Here is a 20,645-nt window from a genome sequence, read left to right on the forward strand (position 1 = left end):
TTATCTAATGCATAAAAATGAACATAAGAGAGTCAAGGAAATAGAAGAAACAGAGGAATATGTTCCAAACAAGAGAATAAGATAAAAACTCAGAAAAAAACCTCAATGAAATGGAGATAAGTAATTTACCTAATAAAGAATTCAAAGTAATGGTCATAAAGATGCTCACTGAACTCAGGAGAAGAATGGATGAACACGGTAAGAACTTCAACCAAGAGTTAGAAAATATAAGAAGATACCAAATAGAAGTCACAGAGCTGAAGTATAGAATAACTGAACTGAAAAATATACCACAGGGTTCAACAGCTGACTAGCCAAGGTAGAATAAAGGATCTGTGTACCTGAAGACAGAGCAGTGGAATTCACCCAAACAGAGCAGTAAAAAGAAAAAAAGAGTACAGAAAAAAGTAAACCTATCTTAAGGAATTTATAGAATAACATCAAGTGGACTAACATTCACATTATAGGGGCCAAAAGGAGAAGAGTGAAAGGAGCAGAAAAATTCTTAAGAAATAATGACTGAAAACTTCCCTAACCTGGGAAAGGAAACATCTAGATCCAGGAAGCCCAGAGAGTTCCAAATAAGATGAACCCAAATTATTTAAATTATAATTTAAATGTCAAAAGTTAACCACAAGGAGATTTCTTAAAAGCAGCAAGAGGGGTGTCTGGGTGGCTCAGTTGGTTAAGCATCTGCCTTCTGCTCAGATCATGATCTCAGGGTCCTGGGATTGAGCCCCATGTCAGACTCCCTGCTCAGTGGGGAGCCTGTTCCCTCTTTCTCTGTCCCTCCCCCACTCATGCTCACTCTAGCACACATGTGTGCTCTCTCCCTGTCTCTCAAATAAATGCAATCTTTAAAAAAAAGCAAGAGAAAAACAACTTTTGTTAACTACAGGGGAAACCTCATAAGGCTATCAGTAGATTTTTCAGCAGAAATATTGCAGGCCAGAAAGGAGTGGCACAAGATATTCAAAGTGCTGAAAGAAAAAAACTTCCATACAAGAATACTCTGTGCAGCCATGTTTTCATACAGAATTGAAGGAAAAATAAAGACTTTTCCAGATAAGCAAAAGCTAAAGGAGTTTATCATCACTAAACTAGCCTTACAAGAAATGCAAAAGTGACTTCTCATGCTTTAAAAAAGCTAAAAAAAAAAAAAAAAAAAAAACACTTTAAAAAAGTAACAAGAAAATGTGAAAGAATAAATCTCTCTGAAAAGATATATTAATGGTAGTAGATTAATTACTTATAAAACTAGTGTGAAGACTAGTGTAAAAGACTAAAGTGGTAAAAATGTAACTGCAATAATTTCTTAAGGGATGCACAAGATAAAAAAGTGTAAAATGTGACATTAAAAACAATGTGCAAAGGGTGAGTAAAAATATAGAGCTTTAAACTGTGATCAAACAAGTTATTATCTACTTAAAATAGACTTGTTATAACTTTTTGTATGTAAGGCTCATGGTAACCACAAAGCAAAAACCTATAGTAGATACACAAAAGATAAAGAAGAAAGAATCTAAGCATACCGCAAAAGAAAGTCATCAAACCACAGAGGAAGAGAGCAGAGAAGAAGAAAGAAACACGTAGAAAATTACAAACCAGGCAGGATACAGTTAACAAAATGGCAATAAGTATACCATACCTCATGTTGTTGTGCTTCACTTTATTGTGCTTCGCAGATAGTGCTTTTTTGTTTTTTTCAAATTGATGGGTGTGGCAAGCCTGCGTCAAGCGAGTCTATCAACACCATTTTCCCAGTCTCATTTGCTCGTCTCATGTCTCTGTATCATATTTTGGTAATTCTCACAATATTTCAAACACTTTCATCATTGTTACATTTGTTATGGTACTCTGTGATCAGTAACTACAACTTGCTGAAAGCTCACATAATGGTTAACATTATTCACAATATTTTTTAAATTAAGGTATGTACACTTTTTAGACAATGCTATTGCACACTTAATAAACTACAGTATAATCTAAACAATTTTTATAAACAAAAAAGTCATGTGATTCACTATTGTGATATTCAGTTTATTGCAGTGGTCTGGAAATGAAACTGCAGTATCTCAGAGGTATGCTTGTAGATACCTATCAGTAATTACTTTAAATGTAAATGGGCTAAATTCTCCAATCAAAAGACAGAGTAGATGGATAAAAAAGAAGACCCATATGCTGCTAATAAGAAACTCATGAGATATAAGGACATACACAGACCAAAAGTAAAGGGATGGAAAAAGATATTTCATGCAAATAGAAACCAAAAGAAAGCAGTGTTAGCTACACTTATATCTTATATCCCATAAAATAGGCTTTAAGACAAAGTCTAATAAGAGATAAAGAAGAGCATTACATAAAGAGGTCAATCAAATAAGATGACATAACGTTGGTATGTATTATGCGTTAAACATAGGAGTTACTGAATATATAAAGCAAATATTAAAAGAACTAAAGGGAGAAATACACAGCAATTCAATAATAGTACAGAACATTAATACTCCACTTTCATTAATGCATAGATCATACAGACAAAAAATCAAAAAGGAAATATCGGCCTTACACAATACATTAGACCAGATGGACTTAACAGATATATAGAGAACATTCCATCCAAAATCAACAGAATACACATTCTTCTCAAACACACATGGAACATGCTCCAGAATAGATAGGTCATGTGTTAGGCCACAAAATAAGTCTTAATAAATTTAAAGAGATTGATATATCAAGCATCTTTTCTGACTGCAATAGTATAGAAATCAATGATAAATAGAAAACTGGAAAATTCACAAATATGTGGGGATTAAAGAACATGTTACTGAACAGCCAATGCATCAAAAAACAAATTGAAAGAGAAATCAAACAATAACTTGAGACAAATGAAAATGGAAACACAACATACTAAAACTTATGGGATGTAGCAAAACCATTTCTAAGACAGAGGTTCATAACTTAAATGCCTACATTAAGAAACAAGATAAATCTCAAATAAACAACATGACACATGAAGGAACTAAAAAAGAAGAAATGAAGCCCAAAGTTAGTAGAAGGGAGATAACAAAGATAAGAACATCAATAAAGGAAATAGAGATTAAAATAACAATAGAAAAGATAAATAAAACTAAGAGCTGGTTCTTTGCAAAGATAAAATTAACTAGACTAACCAAGGGAAAGAAAGACGATGTCTGAAATGAAAGAAGATGCATTACAACTAATAGCACAGAAATACAAAGAATCATAAGAGATTGCTATAAACAATTCTATACCAACAAGTTGAATAACCTGGAAGAAATGGATAAATTCCTAGAACCACACAGCCTAGCAAGACTATAAAGAAATAGAAAATATGAACAGACCCAGTTACTAGGAAGGAGATTGAATCAGTGATCAATACCCCCCCCCAAAAAAAAAAGTCCAGGGCTGGACTTCACTGGTGAATTTCACCAAACGTTCAAAGAAGAACTAACATGGGGTGCCTGGGTGGCTCAGTCATTTAAGTGTCTGCCTTTGGCTCAGGTCATGATCCCAGAGCCCTGGGATCAAGCCCCACATCAGGCTCTGTGCTCCGTGGAGAGTCTGCTTCTCCCTCTGCCCTTCACCCTGCTCATTCTCTCTCTTGAATAAAAAAATAAAATCTTTTTTTAAAAAAAGAAGAAGAACTAATATCAATCATTCTCAAACTCTACCAAAATATAAAAGAGGACCCTGCTACCAAAACCAGAGAAGGACATTACAAGAAGAGAAAATTGCAGGGCAATATTTCTAATGAATATAGATGCAAAAATTCTCAACAAAATATTAGCAGACATAATTCAACAATAAATTAAAAGGATCATATACCATGAGCATGTGGAATTTATTCCAAGGATGGTTCAACATCTACAAATCAGTCAGTGTAATACACCACATTAATAAAATGAAGGATAAAAATCATATGATCATCTCAATAGCTGCAGAAAAGCATTTTATAAAATTCAACATCCATGTATGATAAAAACTCTCAACAAAGTGGGTACAGAGGGAACATATCTCAACATAATAAAGACTACATATGACAAGTCCACAGCTCACATCATACTTAGTGCTAAAAAGTTGAAAGCTTTTCCTCTAATATAAGGAACAAGACAAGGATATATTCATGCCACTTTAATTCAATATAACATTGATGTCCTAGCCAAACAATTAGGCAAGAGAAAGAAATAAAAGACATCCAAATAGGAAAGGAAGAAGTAAAACTATCTCTATTTGCAAATGACATGATATTATATATACAAACCCTAAAGGCTCCATCAAAAAACTGTTAGAACTAATAAATACATTTAGTTAAGCTACAGGATACAAAACCAGCATTCAAAAATCTGTTGTGTTTCTGTACACCGAGTTTATTGGTAGGTTCACTGACAAAAGTTTCCAGAGAAAGAAGTTGTGGTATATATTCAGAATATCTGCTTTCTGTCATTGGTGATTACTTGCTAGTCCTTTTATTTGAGCAGCTTGTGAAGATCCTGGTGTATAGGGTAGGATGACAGAAAGAGGACTTTTAATGCTGGGACATTCTCTCGTGGAGTTTTAAAAACTTTAAAAATTTTTTCTAGGAAAAAGTAGAGGTTTTAATTTTCATTCCACTCTCTAAGGCAAAGTTTCGCAACCTTGGCAACATTGCCATGTCTCTGTACACTAATAACAATTTGAAAGAGAAATTATGAAAACAATCCTATTTGCAATTGCATCAAGAAATAAAAACACCTAGTAATAAATTTAACCAAGGAAGCAAAAGACCTCTATGCTGAAACTATAAGACACTGATGGAAGAAATAGAAGAAAGATATTTCACATCCATGGATTAGAAGAATCAATATTGTTAAAATGACCATACAACTCCAAGAAATCTACAATACCCCCACAACGAGCTCACCTCACACCAGTTAGAATGCCTATTATCAATCAGAAATGAGAGGAGAAATAACAACTGACACCACAGAAATACAAAGAATTATTATACTATGAAAGTTATATTCCAAAAAACTGGACAGCCTGGAAGAAATGGATAAATTCAAACAATATTCCAGAGCTGAACAAGGAAGAAATAGAAAATCTGAGCAGACTGATTACAAATAACAAAATTGAATTGGTAATCAAAAAAGTCCAGGACCAGACGCAATCACAGATAAATTCTACCAGACATTTAAAGAAGAGTTAATACATAGACTTCTAAAACTGTTCCAAAAAATTGGAGAAGTGTCCAGATACATTCTACAAGTCCAACATTATTACTAGAAGTAATAAACCAATTCAGTAAAGTTACAAGATACAAAATTAATGGACAGAAATCTATACTGTTTCTATGCACTAACAATGAAGTTGCAGGAAGAGAAATTTGAAAACCACCACCATTTACAATCACATCAAAAACAGTAAAATACCTAGGAATAAACTGAACCAAAGAGGTGATAGACCTGAAATCTGAAAACTATAAAACACTGATGAAAGACATTGAAAATAACACAACTGGAAAGATACCTAATGCTCAAGGTTTGGAAGAAGTAATATTGTCAAATGTCTGTATTACCCAAAGCAGTCTGCAGATTCAATGCAATCTCTATCAAAATACCAACAGCATTTTCCACAAAACTAGAACAAATAATACTAAAATTTGTATGTGGTCCCGAATTGCCAAAGCAATCCTGAGAAAGAAGAACAAACCTGGAGGTATCACAACTTCAGATTTCAAGATAAACTACAAAGCTGTAGTAATCAAAATAGAACGATACTGGCACAAAAATACACATAGATCAATGGAACAGAATAGAGACCCCAGAAATAAACCCACACTTATATGGTCAATTAGTCTATGACAAAGGATGCTAGAATATACAATGGGGGGAAAGACAGTCTTTCCAATAAATAGTGTTGGGAAAACTGGACAGCTACATGTAAAGGAATGAAACTGGATTACTTTCTAACGACATAAAAAAAACCTCCCAAAACATCACAGTGAATTAATGACCTAAACATGAGACCTGAAACCAGAAAAATCCTAGAAGAGAACATAAGCAGTAATATCTGTGACATTGACCATAGCAACAGTTTCTAGATATGTCTCCTAAGGCAAGGGAAACAAAAACAACAGTAAACTATTGGGACTACATCAAAATAAAAGGCTTTTACACAGCAAAGGAAATTCTAAAACTAAAAGACAGCCTATGGAATGGGAAAAGATATTTGCAAATGACATATCTGATAATGGGTTAATACCGAAAATATATAAAGAACTTCTACAATGCCAAAAAAACAAATAATCTGGTTAAAAATGGTCAGAGCAGCTAAAGATATTTTTCCAAAGAAGACATGCAGATGGCCAACAGAAACATGAAAAGATCCTCACTATTACTACTCATCAGGGAAATACAAATCAAATTCACAGTGAGATATCAGCTCAAGCTGTTAAAATGGCCAAAATCAAAAAGACAAGAAACAAGTGTTGATAAGGATGTGGAGAAAAAGGAACCCTCGTGTACTGTTAGTGGGAATATAAATTGATACAGCAACTGTGGAAAAGAGTATGGAGGTTCCTCAAAAAATTTAAAATAGAGATTCCATTTGATCCAATAATTCCACTACTGAGTATTTACTCAGAGAAAATGAGAACACTAACTCAAAAAGATATATGCAGCTCTGTGTTTATTGCAGCATTATTTACAACAGCCAAGACATAGTAGCAACCTAAGTGTCCATCAATAGATGAATTGGCATGCACGTGCACACACACATATACGTATCTGTGTATACACACACACAATGGAGCATTACACAGCTATAAAAAAGGATGAGATTGTGCCATTTGAGACAACATGATGGACTTAGAGGGTATTATGCTAAGTGAAATAAGCCAGACTGAGAAAGACAAATACCATTTGACTCCACTCAAAATGGAATCTAAAAAATGTGAATAAACAAACAGAGCCATCCCAGACATATTATTTCATCCATAAATATTTTAGTATGTGTGTTAAAAATGCTATGATTCTTAAATTTTATTTTATTATTTTTATTTCCTTAAGTAACCTCTGCACCCAACGTGGGGCTCAAACTCATGACTTCCAGCATGCTCTACTGACTGAGCCAGCCAGGCACCCCTAAGACTCTTAAATTAAAAAAAACAAAACAAAGCCACAGCCAAGGCAATTAGACAAGAAAATGCAATAAAGACATCTACATTGGAAAGGAAAAAATAAATTACCTCTATTTATAGATGACATGATCTATATAAAGAGCCCTAATGAATCCACTAAAAAACTATTAAAACTACTAAGCGAATTTAGTAATTTCATATGGAAAGTCACATGGAATTTCACATGGAAGTTCAAAAAAACAAAAATAGACGAAACATTTTTTAAAAAGAACAATGTCGGGGGTGCGCCTGGGTGGCTCAGTCGTTAAGCTTCTGCCTTCGGCTCAGGGCGTGATCCCAGCGTTCTGGGATCGAACCCCACATTGGGCTCCTCCGCTGGGAGCCTGCTTCTTCCTCTCCCACTCCCCCTGCTTGTGTTCCCTCTCTCGCTGGCTGTCTCTCTCTCTCTGTCAAATAAATAAATAAATAAAATCTTAAAAAAAAAAAAAAAAAGAACACTGTTGGAAGACTCACAGTTCCTGACTTTAAAACTTAACTACGAAGCTACAGCAATTGAGACAGTGTGAGACAGGCATAAGGATATGCAAATAGATGAGTGGAATAGAATTAAGAGCCCAAAAAAGAAAACCTTATGTTTATGGTTTTTGACAATGACTCCAAGAAAACTCAATGGGGAAAGAATAGTTTTTCAACAAATTGTGCTGAGAAAACTGTATATCTGCATGGAGAAGAATGAAGGTGGACCCTCAACCTCAGACCATATCTAAAAATTAGCTCGAAATAGATCCAAGACCTAAACATAAGAGCTAAAGTTATAAAACTCGTAGGGAAGAATCTCCATAACCTTGCATTAGGCAGTGGTTTCTCAGATATGACATTAAAAGCACAAGGAACAAAAGAAAAAAAGATGAATTAGGCATAGCCAAAATTTTAGAAACAGTGCTTCTAAGGACACCAGCAAGAAAGTGAAAAGACAACACACAGAACTGTAAAATTTTTGCAAATCATTTATCTGAAGAGGGACATGTATCTAAAATATATGAAGAATTTTATAATTCAATATTAAAAGACAGCCCAGTTTTAAAAAATAATGGGCAAAGGATCTGATTAGACATTTTTCCAAAGAAGGTATCCAAATGGCCAATCAGCACATTCCCATTAGAGAACTGCAAATCAAAACCCCAATGAGGTACCACCTCACACCCACTTAGATGCCTAGAATCAAAAAGATGGATAATACCAAGTAATAGTGAAGATGCAGAGAAATTGGAACCCTGATACATTGCTGTCAAATGTCAAATGGTATTGGAAAACACTTTGATAGCTTCTTAAATGATTAAACATATAGTTACCATATGATCCACCAATTCCACTTCTAGGTACATATCCAAGAGAAATGAAAACATTATGTCCACACAAAACCTCACACACGAGCATTCATGGAAGCATTATTCATAATAGCCCAAAGGTGGAAACAACCCAAACAGTCCAACAACTGATGAATGGATAAATAAAATGTGGTATATCCATATGATGGACAAGTATAATTATTACGGAATGAAGGATTGATGCCTGGTACATGGATGAAACTTGAAAACATGCTAAGCAGGAGAAGCCAGTTAGAACTACATATGTATGATTCTATTAATATGAAATGTCCTGGGGGCGCCTGGATGGCACATGGGGCGCCTGGGTGGCACAGCGGTTAAGCGTCTGCCTTCGGCTCAGGGCGTGATCCCGGCGTTCTGGGATCGAGCCCCACATCAGGCTCCTCCGCTATGAGCCTGCTTCTTCCTCTCCCACTTCCCCTGCTTGTGTTCCCTCTCTCGCTGGCTGTCTCTCTCTCTGTCGAATAAATAAATAAAATCTTAAAAAAAAAAAAGAAATGTCCTGAATAGGCAAATGTATAAGAAAGTTGATTAGTGATTGCCTGAGGCTGGGAGGTATAGAGGTTTGTGTGGTGAGCCCTAAAGACTGAGGGTTTTTTGTGGAATGAGCATTCCTGGTGTTCCATATCGTCAACAGCATTTAGTGATGTCAGTTTTGGATTTTCACCATTCTCGTAAGCGTGTGGTGTTATATCACATGCACTGTTTTAAGTTGCAGTTCCCTCATGACTATGAGATTGAGCAACTTTTCTTGTGCTGATTTGTTATCTCTATATCTTCTTTGGTGAGGTGCCTGTTTGGATCCTTTGTCCACTTTAAAATTGGTTTTGTTTTCTTATTGTTGAGTTTTAAGAGTTTTTTGTATATTTTGGATACTAGATTTTATCAGATATATGTAGTTTTGCAAATATTTCTCCCAGACTATGGCTTCCCTTTTCATTCTCTAAACAGTGACTTTTTAAATTTTAATGAAGCCCAATTTATCACATGTTTCTTCCATGGATCATGACTTTGGTGTTGTATCTAAAAAGTCATTGCTGAACTGAGGTCACTTAGGTTTTCTCCCACACTTCAGTCTTTCCGGTCAACACTTCACGAGCTTATTTTCCTTTTCTTTATTCTCCTTCTTCCAACAGATTTTTTAGTTGCATTATTTCTATTTTGTCAGAATATATATAACATGTATGAGCCTTTAACCTTTATCTCACATGTTAATCTTTTATCTACAATCAAATATATTAATGCTCACCAGCAATCCTTTTGCCAGTTTTTGTCAGTTTTGCCAGTTTGTACTATATTCTGGTACAGTTGTTGATGAAGTTTCTATCATGGTCAGACTGTATATTTTAGGCTTTGCAAATCAAATGGTCTCTGTTACAATAACTAACTCTGCCATTGTAACCTCAAAGCAACCTTGGACACTAAATAATGAAACTGAATGTGGCTGTATTCTCATAATACTCTATTTACAAAAACAGGTGATGAGCTGGATTTGGTACACAGGCCATAGTTTCCTGGCCCTTGCTCTAGTAAATTCCTCAGAAAGGGCTCCTAGATACAGTATTTCCTGAGTTGTTGTTGTTGTTGTTGTTGTTGTTGTTGTTCTTCTTCTTCTTCTTCTTCTTTTTAAGATTTATTTATTTTAGAGAAAGAGTATGTGAGGGGCAGCAGAGGGAGAAGGAGAGAATCCTCAAGCCGACTCCCTGCTGAGTGCAGAGCCCAACATGGGGCTCAGTCCCAGGACCCTGAGATCATGACCTGAGCTGAAATCAAGAGTTCAACACTTAACTGATGGAGCCAGCCAGGTGCCCCTCCTGAATTCTTTCTAAAAAAATTTTTTTTCCGTGACTTTAATACTTAAAGGAGAGCTTGGTTGGACATAGAATCTTTGCTTCATACTTTCATTCCTTAGTTACCTTGTTTCATTCCTTGGTTACCTTCCTTGTTATCGTGCTATATGTGTTGCTTTAGAGAATTCTGATGTTCTCGTATCCTATTTGATGTTTTTTTGGGAGGATTAAGGATTTTCCTTTACCTTTAAAGTCTAATGTTTTCTCATATAAGTTTCAAAGCTGACTTTAAAGGTTATTTTCCAGGTACCAGGGATCTCTTTTTATATATATATATATATATATATATATATATATATATATATATATATATGAAATCTATAAAGCTTTCTTAGTTACAGATTGAAATATTAATTCTGTTGCTTTGTTTTTCAACTTCAGGGCCTCCAATTATACAAGAGTTGGATTTTGTCTGCCGTCCATTTCAGTCATTTTCTCTCTTTCTCTTTTTTTGTTCTTTATTTACTCCACTTACAGTCTTGGTTGTTTTTCTGCCTTTCTTCAATGCCTTTTGTTCAATTTTTATTCACATATAATTTCCTGCCAGTATCTTTTAATTTAGTCTTCATTTCCTTTATCATCATACTTCATGGGCTGGTTTAGTCAACTCATTTCTATTTGTGGTTCGTTTTCTGTTCCTAGCTTATGAATTTATTTTATTTTAATTCTGGTATAGTTATACAGTGTTATATTAGTTTCAGGTGTACAATATAGTGATTCACCTAGTTTATGAATTTATAATTCAAGATTTTTCTTTCTCTTTCACCAAATAATTTTTCTTCCTCTTTTCTTTCTCTTATCACTAAATGCTTGTTTGAGGTTATTTAAATCAGTTTAGGATGTTAGTTTGCAGTTTTCTTTTGTGTTTGGTTTTTTGAAGGGACTTGACTTGACCGAAATGTTTTTATTTTTATTTTCGATTATAGTAGCTCTGTGTAGATAAAGTCTGATTATATCTTTGAATTTTATGGACAGTTTGCCAGCTTGGGTTGGTTTGAAAGACCCCTAGTTGGGGCGCCTGGGTGGCTCAGTCCGAATTTTGATTTTGGCTCAGATCATGATCTCAAGGTCCTGAGATAGAGCCCTATGTTGGGCTCCATGCTGGGTGTGGAGCCTGCTTAAGATACTCTCTCCCTCTCCCTCTGTTCCTCCCACCTCCCCGTACCTCCCAAAAAGAAAGATTCCTAGTTAAACCTAACTTTCTTCTCTTGTTCTAGCAAAGCACAGTTTCTTTAATTGATAGCTTTTATTGGGAATGTTGTATTTCCTTGGTTGTTTGGTTTGGTTTCGTTTTTTGACTTGTCCTATCCTAAATTTCCCCTCCTGATTCTCATTCCCTTCACCACCCACTCTCCAAAGGATGTCTCCCTTACCTGAATCTTCTCTGCAGAAGTGACACCTTTCCAAAGGTCCTACCTGAAGTCTCATATGCCTTTAGTTCTTGTCCTCATATTCAGTGCTCTGATCTTCCAGGAGTCTTTTTCTATTTTTGCATCTAGGGAGTGCTTTCTCTCTCTGCGGGTGATTTTAATTCAGTCTTACCCTTTCATTTCCTGCCTTTTCCCTGTAGTTTTTCAGAAGACCTCTCATTCTCCACAAATAATTATGATAGGAGCTTGAGTGAGAGTCCTGCTAAAGATAGTTGATTTTTCTATTTACAGGTTTCTTGAAATTTGTAGTGTGCTTTGTCTTCTAGCTATGTTACCATGTACAATTTTCTGGGTTTTATTTGTTGATCTGTGTGTTTTTTTGGAAATGTGCAGAGAGAATCAAACTTATGTGGCCACCTTACCTGGGGTAACCATAATCCTCCCACCACTCATGTTTTGATACAGTTAGATTACAGTAATTAGCAACTATATCCCTTTTATACCCACCATGCAGGCATGGTTCCACAAAAAAATTCTTATGTAATACCTAGCATTATCTTTATGTTGATATCTCTGCAGTCATTTTGGTGGTCTGAAGCTCTTCTAGTGGATTCTTCAGGAAGGGCTCATAGGTGTAATATTTCCTGAATTAGTTTGTGGTCATAAGAGCTTATCTATAGGTTTTTATCTAAAAGTTGGTGTATCTGGATATAAAAATTATTGGCTTCTGTTCTATATCCTTTTTAAAAAGATTTATTTATTTGAGAGAGAGTATGAGTGGGTGGTGGGGCAGAGGGAGAGAATCTTAAGCAGATTCCTTGCTGAGCACAGAGCCCAGTGCAGGGCTCAGTCTCATGACCCTTAGATTGTGACCTGAGCCGATATCAAGAGTTGTACACACTCAGCCATCCAGGAGTCCTGTGTTCTATTTCCTTTTGTATATGTTACTTTGTTGTCTCTGACAGAAAGTGTTGCTCCCAAAAAGTCTGTTGGAAATATGATTTTCTTTTCTTTATGAATAATATGTATTTTGTTGTTCTTGTTGTTTTGGTCAAGAGCCCCAAAGTGTTTCTCTTTAAGCCCAGTGCTTTTATTAATAAAGGTCTTGCTTGCTTTTATTTTTTAATCATTCTTAATTGTTTTTCCTAGGTAGGAGCTGTGCCTTTTCAATATGTTGTTTCAAATTATTTTAGTTCACATATTAGTCTTGAATTATATTTTTCTGTTTCAAACACTTTGATTTTCTTCTTCAGTGTCTCCAACTATACATATATTGAATTTTCTTTGCCTATCTTTTATATTTGTCACTTACTCTTGAATTATTTTCTATTTCTTTTATTCTTAAAAACCTATTTATCTCAAGGCCTTATCTATTGTTTATTCACAATTGTGGTTTTTCTAATTTGGTTTATTTCTGGAATGACTTTTTCTTTTGTTTCTATATTTTTCCTGCATTCTAGCTTACTTATGAGTTTCAAATTCTGATTTATATTGTTCTTCATAACTTCTATCATTCTCTTTTATTTATTTTGCCTCATTTTGAAATACTAAGTGTATCAGCCAGTGTTCTCACAGAGAAACAGGACCAATAGAATTTATACATATGTATACTGAGAAATTTATTTTAGGAAATTGGCTCATGTGATTGTGGGAACAGGCAACTCTGAAATCTTTAGGTCAGGCCAGCAGGCTGGAAATTCAGGCAAGAGTTAATGCTGCAGTCTTGAAGCAGAATTTCTTCTCCAGGAAACCTCAGCTTTTTCTGAATGCTTCCAACTGATGGAAGAGGCCCCATTCACATTATCAAAGGTATTCTCTTTTACTTAAAGTCAACTGATTGTAGATGTAAACCACATCATAAAATATCCTCAGAGCAAAACCTATGTTTGATTAAATTACTGGGTGCTGTAATCTAGCCAAGTTGATACATAAGACTAACCCTCATATTAAGTTGTAGCTTTCATTTATTTATTGGGTATGTTCTTACAGAGATGTTATTCTGCTTTGTATTTCTTATAAACAACTGTGTGAAATTAGACTGTGGTCCTTTTTCTGTTGCTTTTTTTTTTTTTTAACACGAAATTTATTTTCCTGACCTTTATGGCAGGGTGGGTCAAAATAACTTTTCTAACTTTATGGCTTTAGAGTTACCTCTTCTGTTGTTTTGTAAAGTGTCCAAATATAAGGCTAATACTTTTTGAGATCTCCAGATTCTGTTTCCTTCTCTCATTCATTTGTAGTTTTTCTTTCCTTTGTCTTTATTGTCCCTTTCCAGCTCAATTGGGATTCTTTTCCCTTCATTACAGATCCTTGTCCTAGAAGCTATCTTTAGGTCGTTGGTTCATAGATCCCAGCTTCTCCTGACCTTTCAAATACTATTGTGGACCTCTTGGCCTTACATAGAAATTGGAAAGTACAACAACCCCTCTGGTTAGAGTTGCTATCTTCCAAACGTCCTGCCATGGTTCCCAGTGAATACCTATCACTGATTTAAATGTTCTTCTCTTCTAAAGTCTACCATATTTGCTTTCTTTTGCTTCCTTATGCTGATATCACATGACTCTGGTTGTTTTAGCTGGCTTGTTTCAACCCACTTATATTTTGGGATTTTGAGGAATACTTTGTCACTAAGTTTTATTGTTGACATTCTCCAGTGTTGTTTGTTTCATTGATACTACCCTAATTGTCTTCTTTGTGCCCACAAGGAAATTTGAGTAGATTGAAAAACTACATCACCACTAATCCTTCCCAATTTGTTTTCTCCTGTAAATACCTCTTTTTGTATCCTTCCTTTTACTTTTTTTTGGGCTTTCTGTTATTATTTTTTTAGCATCTTACACTGAAAACCGAGTTTATTCACTTTCAAACTACCTTATTTCATTTGTATATATTTAAGGCTATAAATTTCATTTTATGGATTATTTATCCTATATACTACAAGTTTTGATAACACTAAATGTTATCTTTATTCTTTATTTATAAGTGTTTTGTAATTTCTATTGTGATTTCTCCTTTACTCCATGAATCATTCAGAAGTAAAGTTTGTTGGGTTTTTTGTTTTGTTTTGTTTTGTTTTTACAAATATCTTAAGAAGTTTTTTTCTGGATAACTTTATGAGAAATTCTAATTTTATTTCATTAATATCAAAGGCATAGTATGTGTGATAATTCTTTGAGATTGGCTAAGACTTCTTTTGTAAATATGAACAATTTTGGTAAATGTTCTATGTGATATTGAAGAGAATATATTTGATTTTATATTGGTTAATTTCATAGGTTTATATATAGGTTTATCTGTAGTTTGAGAAAAGTGTGTCAAAAATCTACCACCATATTTGTGACCTTTAAATTTTTTTCCTGGTACTTTCGTTAAATTTTGCTTTATATAATCTATAGGTTCAATGCAATCCCTGTCAAAATACCAACAGCATTTTTCACAAAATTAGAATAAATAATACTAACCAATACTAACTAATAATACTAATGGAGCCACAGAAGACCCCAAATAGCCAAAGCAATGTTGAGAAAGAACAAAGCTGGGGGTATCACAATCCCCAATTTCAAGATAAACTACAAAGCTGTAGTAATCAAAACAGTATGGTACTGGCACAAAAATAGACAAATAAATCAATGGAACAGAATAGAAAGCCCAGAAATAAACCAATGAATCTATGATCAATTAATCTATGACAAGGGATGCTAGAATATCCAATGGAAAAAACACAGTCTCTTCAATAAATGGTGTTGGGAAAACTGCACAGCTACATGTAAAAGAATGAAACTGGACCACTTTCTTACACCATACACGCAAAAAAACTCAAAATGGATTAAAGACTTAAACATGAAACCTGAAACCATAAAAATCCTAGAAGAGAGCACAGGCACTAATTTCTCTGACATTGGCCTTAACAACATTTTTCTAGATATGTCTCCTAGAAGGAAAACAAAAGCAAAACTAAACTATTGGAACAACATCAGAATAAAAAGCTTCTGCATAACAAAGAAAACCATCAATAGAACAAAAAGACAACCTACTGAATGGGAGAAGATATTTGCAAGTGACATATCTGATAAAGGGTTAATATCCAAAATATATAAAGAACTTATATAACTCAACACTGAAAAAACCCCAAATAATCCAATTAAAAAAAGGCAGAAGACTTGAATAGACATTTTTCCAAAGAAGACATACACATGGCCAACAGAGACATGAAAAGATGTTCAACATCACTAATCACCAGGGATTGCAAATTGAAACCACAGTGCGAATATCACCACTCACATGTCAGAATGGCTAGAATCAAAAACACAATAAATAACAAGTGTTAGTGAGGATGTGGAGAAAAGGAACCTTTGTGCACTGTTGGTGGGAATGCAAACTGGTGCAGCCACTGTGGAGAGCAATATGGAGGTTATTTTAAAAATTAAAAATAAAGGAGCACCTGGGTGGCTCAGTTGGCTAAGCATTCAGCTCTTGGTTTTGGCTCAGGTCATGATCTCAGTGTCATGGGATCGAGCCCCACACAGCTCTGCACTCAGCATGGAGTCTGCTTGGGATTCTCTCCCTCTGTCCCTCGCCCTGCTCAGGCCCTCTCTTTCTCTCTCTCTCTCTCTCTCAAATAAATAAATGAATCTTGAAAAAACTAAAAATAGAAATACCATGTGATCCACTAATTCCACTACTGGGCATTTACCCAAAGAAAATGAAAACACTAATTCAAAAAAATGTATGCACCATTATGCTTACTACAGCGTTATTGTCAACAGCTAAGATACAGAAGCAACCTAAGTATCTATCAACAGATCAATGGATAAGAAAGATTGCTTATCAATAGATGAATGGTTACAGAATACACACACACACACACACACACACACACACACACACCCTGGAATATGACACAGCCATACCAAAGATGGTATTGTGCCGTTTAAAACAGCATGGGTGGGGGCACCTGGGTGGCTCTCATTAAGCATCTGCCTGAGGGTCAGGGCGTGATCCCGGCATTCTGAGATCGAGCCCCACATCAGGCTCCTCCGCTGGAAGCCTGCTTCTTCCTCTCCCACTCCCCTTGCTTGTGTTCCCTCTCTTGCTGGCTGTCTCTGTCTCTGTCAAATAAATAAATAAAATCTTTAAAAATAAAATAAAATAAAAATAAAACAGCATGGGTGGACCTAGAGGATATGTTAAGTGAAATAAGTCAGACTGAGAAGGACAAATACCATATGATTTCACTCATAAGTGGAATCTTAAAAAATAACAACAGCAACAACAAGTGAATAAACAAAAAGTATAATCAGACCTACAAATATAGAGAAAAAACTGATGGTTTCCGGAAGGAAGGGTGATGGGTTGGGCAAAATGGGTGAATAGGAGGGGGAGATATAGGCTTACAGTTATGAAATGAGTAAGTCAGGGGAATAAAAGATACAGTATAAGGAATATAGTCAATGATATTGTAAACAACGTATCAGCACAGATGGTAGCTACACTTGGGGTGAACATGGCATATGTAAAAACTTGTGGAATGGCTCTGTCCTACATTGTGTGTCAACTATACTCAAAAGAATTTTTTTGCTTTATGTATTTCAGGATTATGTTATATCTTCTGGTGACTTTTTCTTTATTCTTCTTATACACTGTCATTAATCCTATCATTTCAAATTTATGACCTAGCTGGTATTATAACCACCATTTTACAACTTAAAAAACTGAAGCAGTATTTACATATGTATACCTACATGAAATGTGTACATATGTTTGTGTACATAATTGTTACTATAAAGGTGAAACTGGGTTCCAACCCTGGCTTAAGAAGAGGACCAAGGGCACCTGGGTGGCTCAGTCAGTTAAGTGTCTGACTCTTGATCTCAGGTCAAGTCTTGATCTCAGGGTTGTGAGTTCAAGCCCCATTTTGGGCTCCACGCTGGGCCCAGAAACTCCTTTAAAAAAAAAAAAAAAGCACCAATGTTGAGGCTAAGACTGATGATGTTAGAAAGTGGATAGTATCCTTCAAAAGGGGAAAGAAAGACCTTATAAATGAAACAATGTGGAAGCAGAAAAAAAAAAAAGGGAATAAGGGAATAAGGAAATGTGACGGATGGAAGTTATGGTGGTAGAGTCAGTGATATGCAAAGAGTAGGACCTCAGAATTTACTATGACTTGTTTTTAAGTGAAGGATCTTGTCTCACTCATTTTTCTTTATCCTTAGAATCTCCTGGAGTGCCAGCCACCTGCTAGACACTTGATAGATTATTTTTGACCTAAAATAAAATAAGAATCTTATAGTTTTGGGGGGGGGGGACATCTTAAGAGAGCTGGAAAAATTAAGTTACTTTTCCTTTCTCAAGTTATTTTGTACAATTTTAAAGGAATCAAATTTTAGTTATTCTTTTTTTAAATAGTAGGACCCAGGAAATTGAGCCCTACATCAGAGCACTGAGATAAGAATTTTGGAGAAGATTTTTTTTGTTTGAACTATTTTATCTTCTTTTTTAGATTAAGTTAGAGTATGAAGGAACATTATTTTCTGAGTGGAGTGTGCCAGGAACTTGTTCTGTGAAAAATAAAAGGTAAGATTTTTGCTGTGAATGTCAAGATAATGTGTGCATTTACACATAAAAATGTATTCATATAGTGTGGACATTCAGATTCAAGGCTGTGATTGAATGTAAATGTCTTCCCATTACATAGATGTGAAAAGAAAATGGGAGAGAAGTAATATTGCTATATTTTTTATTTTTCTTATTAACATACAATTGATGTTTTTAGACCTTAAAAGTAGAAGGGGAATTTTTACTAATCTTGTATGTATCTATGCTGATTTATCTTCCTGTTCTTTTTAAATACTAGGTCACCCCAGACAGAACTGCGTTGTTCTTCTCCTGGTGTTCATACTGTAAGACCAATTGTTACAGGCCCAGTAAGTTGATTTTAATTATAAGTTATTAAATCTTGCATAATTATCTCTTTTATATTTTATTTTCTTTATTTTGAGCTTTCAGCCTGTTTTAAATAGAAGTGGCAAGTAGAAATAAGAGGTATTTTTAAATAATTGTCATATTGGCAATTTTCAGATATATCTCATAGCAGATTATAAATTATGAAATGAGGGGCACCTGGGTGGCTGAGTTGCTTAGCAGTTTGCCTTCGGCTCAGGTCATGATCCCAGGGTCTTGGGATCAAGCCCTGAGTCAGGCTCCCTGCTCAACGGGGAGCCTGCTCCCTCTTCCTCTCCCTCTGTGTGTTCTCTCTCTCTCAAATAAATAAATAAATAAATCTTAAATAAGTTATGAAATGATGTGTGATTTTTACCTTAGCCTTTTCATCAAGAAGTATCTTAAAGCCCCAGTTACCACCGTAATGATAATAGTACTCACCACTGAGTGGGTCTCATGTCATGTACTTTTATGACAATTCCCTGGATTAAAAGCCATTTCTAGTAAGTTTGTTTTTACAATATTTTCTTCAATTCAAGAAAGCATATGTGAATGCAAACACATGAGAGTGATGTTGAATCCTCTCTCATTTACAAAAAAAGAAAAAGTTAAGCATAAAAAACAGTGGCTCTCTACTAATTAGTAACAAATATTGGCCTCATACCTCATAGCTGATATTCCCACAAAAGCGTGTCCAAAGCCACTGCTAGAGAGACTCCCTGTGACAAATCTTGTCTTTATTTTGGGGGTTGAGCCTTCTTTTTAATTAATAATCTTTATTTTCAGGGAATAAGTAGAGTGATATGGGAGAGGCCAGATGAATATTAATTCATTTTTTCAAAACTTGTAGATTGAAAAATATTTGAATTTGGCTTTTGAGTTTATGAATATTTACCAGGTTCATGGACAAAATTCCTAAGCGAGTAAAGGCTTACTCCTTTTCCTTTTGTTGTATGTTGGAAGCCCAAATGTGCCATGTTATGTAGAAAATATGTACACACAAATACACGCATATGTAAGAATGTCTTTGTCATTTATGGTGCCATCAGATCTTACAACCTTTAAGGATGGACATGTGACTTTTGAAATACACTCAAAAGCACTCGGATACAACAACCAAAAATGTCTCCAATGTCCCCTGGTGAGCAAAATCATCTCTGATTCAGAACCATTAAAGAAGAAAATTAATTGAATTGTGTTTCAGTGAGCAAAACTGTCTAGGAAAACTCACTATTTCCCTTTATACACTCACAGAGAACACTTCTATTACCAGATGTGGTGTGGGGGGTTGGTTTCCATACAGACTACTTCTGACACCAGCGGAATGTCCTATAATTCAGAGTTCTGGCATTTTCTACATGGAGTTAACCTCACATCCCACAAGTAAAGAGCTCAGTCCCACAAGATGCCCCACTTCAAATGCCAGTTGCAAGTTCCAGTTTGTCACCTGACTGACTGGCTATAAATTCCAGTTCCCACAACCTTCTCCTCAGGTCCAATAATGGGCTAGAACAGCGCACAGAACTCAGGGAAATACATTTACCAGTTATAATAATAGAAGATATGATAAAGGATATGGATGGACAGCCAGGAAAGAGGTACCTAAGGCAAGATCTGGAAGGGCCCCGAGCACGAGCACAGGAGTTTCTGTCCCTGTGGAGCTGGGCTGTGTAGCCCTGCCAGCACGTGGGTGTGTTTACCAACCTGGAAGCTCTCTGATTTTTATGGGACTTTATCACATAGGCATGATCAATCATTAACTCATTTTCTAGTCCCTCTCCCATCTCCAGAGGGTGGGAGGTTGAGCTTAAAGTTCCGTGGCCTTTCTAGAGACCAGTTCCCATCCAGGAGCCCACCCACAGTCAGACCCTCCTGTCATTCAGGGCATTAAAAGAGTTGTAGGAGCTCTGCCTCAGGCTCCAGGGTCAAAGACCCAATACTAGCAGGAACCAGGTGCAAA

General features: G+C 35.5%; 1 protein-coding gene across 1 annotated transcript in view; it reads left to right on the forward strand.

Moving 5' to 3' along the window:
* Positions 1 to 20,645, forward strand: part of CATSPERE (catsper channel auxiliary subunit epsilon) — a 174,398-nt gene that overhangs the window by 8,561 nt on the left and 145,192 nt on the right. Inside the window, exons 3-4 of the mRNA XM_044388000.3 lie at positions 18,246 to 18,319; positions 18,600 to 18,669. Of these exons, the coding sequence (XP_044243935.3) occupies positions 18,246 to 18,319; positions 18,600 to 18,669 (144 nt within the window). The remainder of the gene's footprint in view (positions 1 to 18,245; positions 18,320 to 18,599; positions 18,670 to 20,645) is intronic.

Source organism: Ursus arctos, unplaced genomic scaffold (genome assembly GCF_023065955.2).
Source record: "Ursus arctos isolate Adak ecotype North America unplaced genomic scaffold, UrsArc2.0 scaffold_2, whole genome shotgun sequence".
Taxonomy (NCBI): domain Eukaryota; kingdom Metazoa; phylum Chordata; class Mammalia; order Carnivora; family Ursidae; genus Ursus; species Ursus arctos.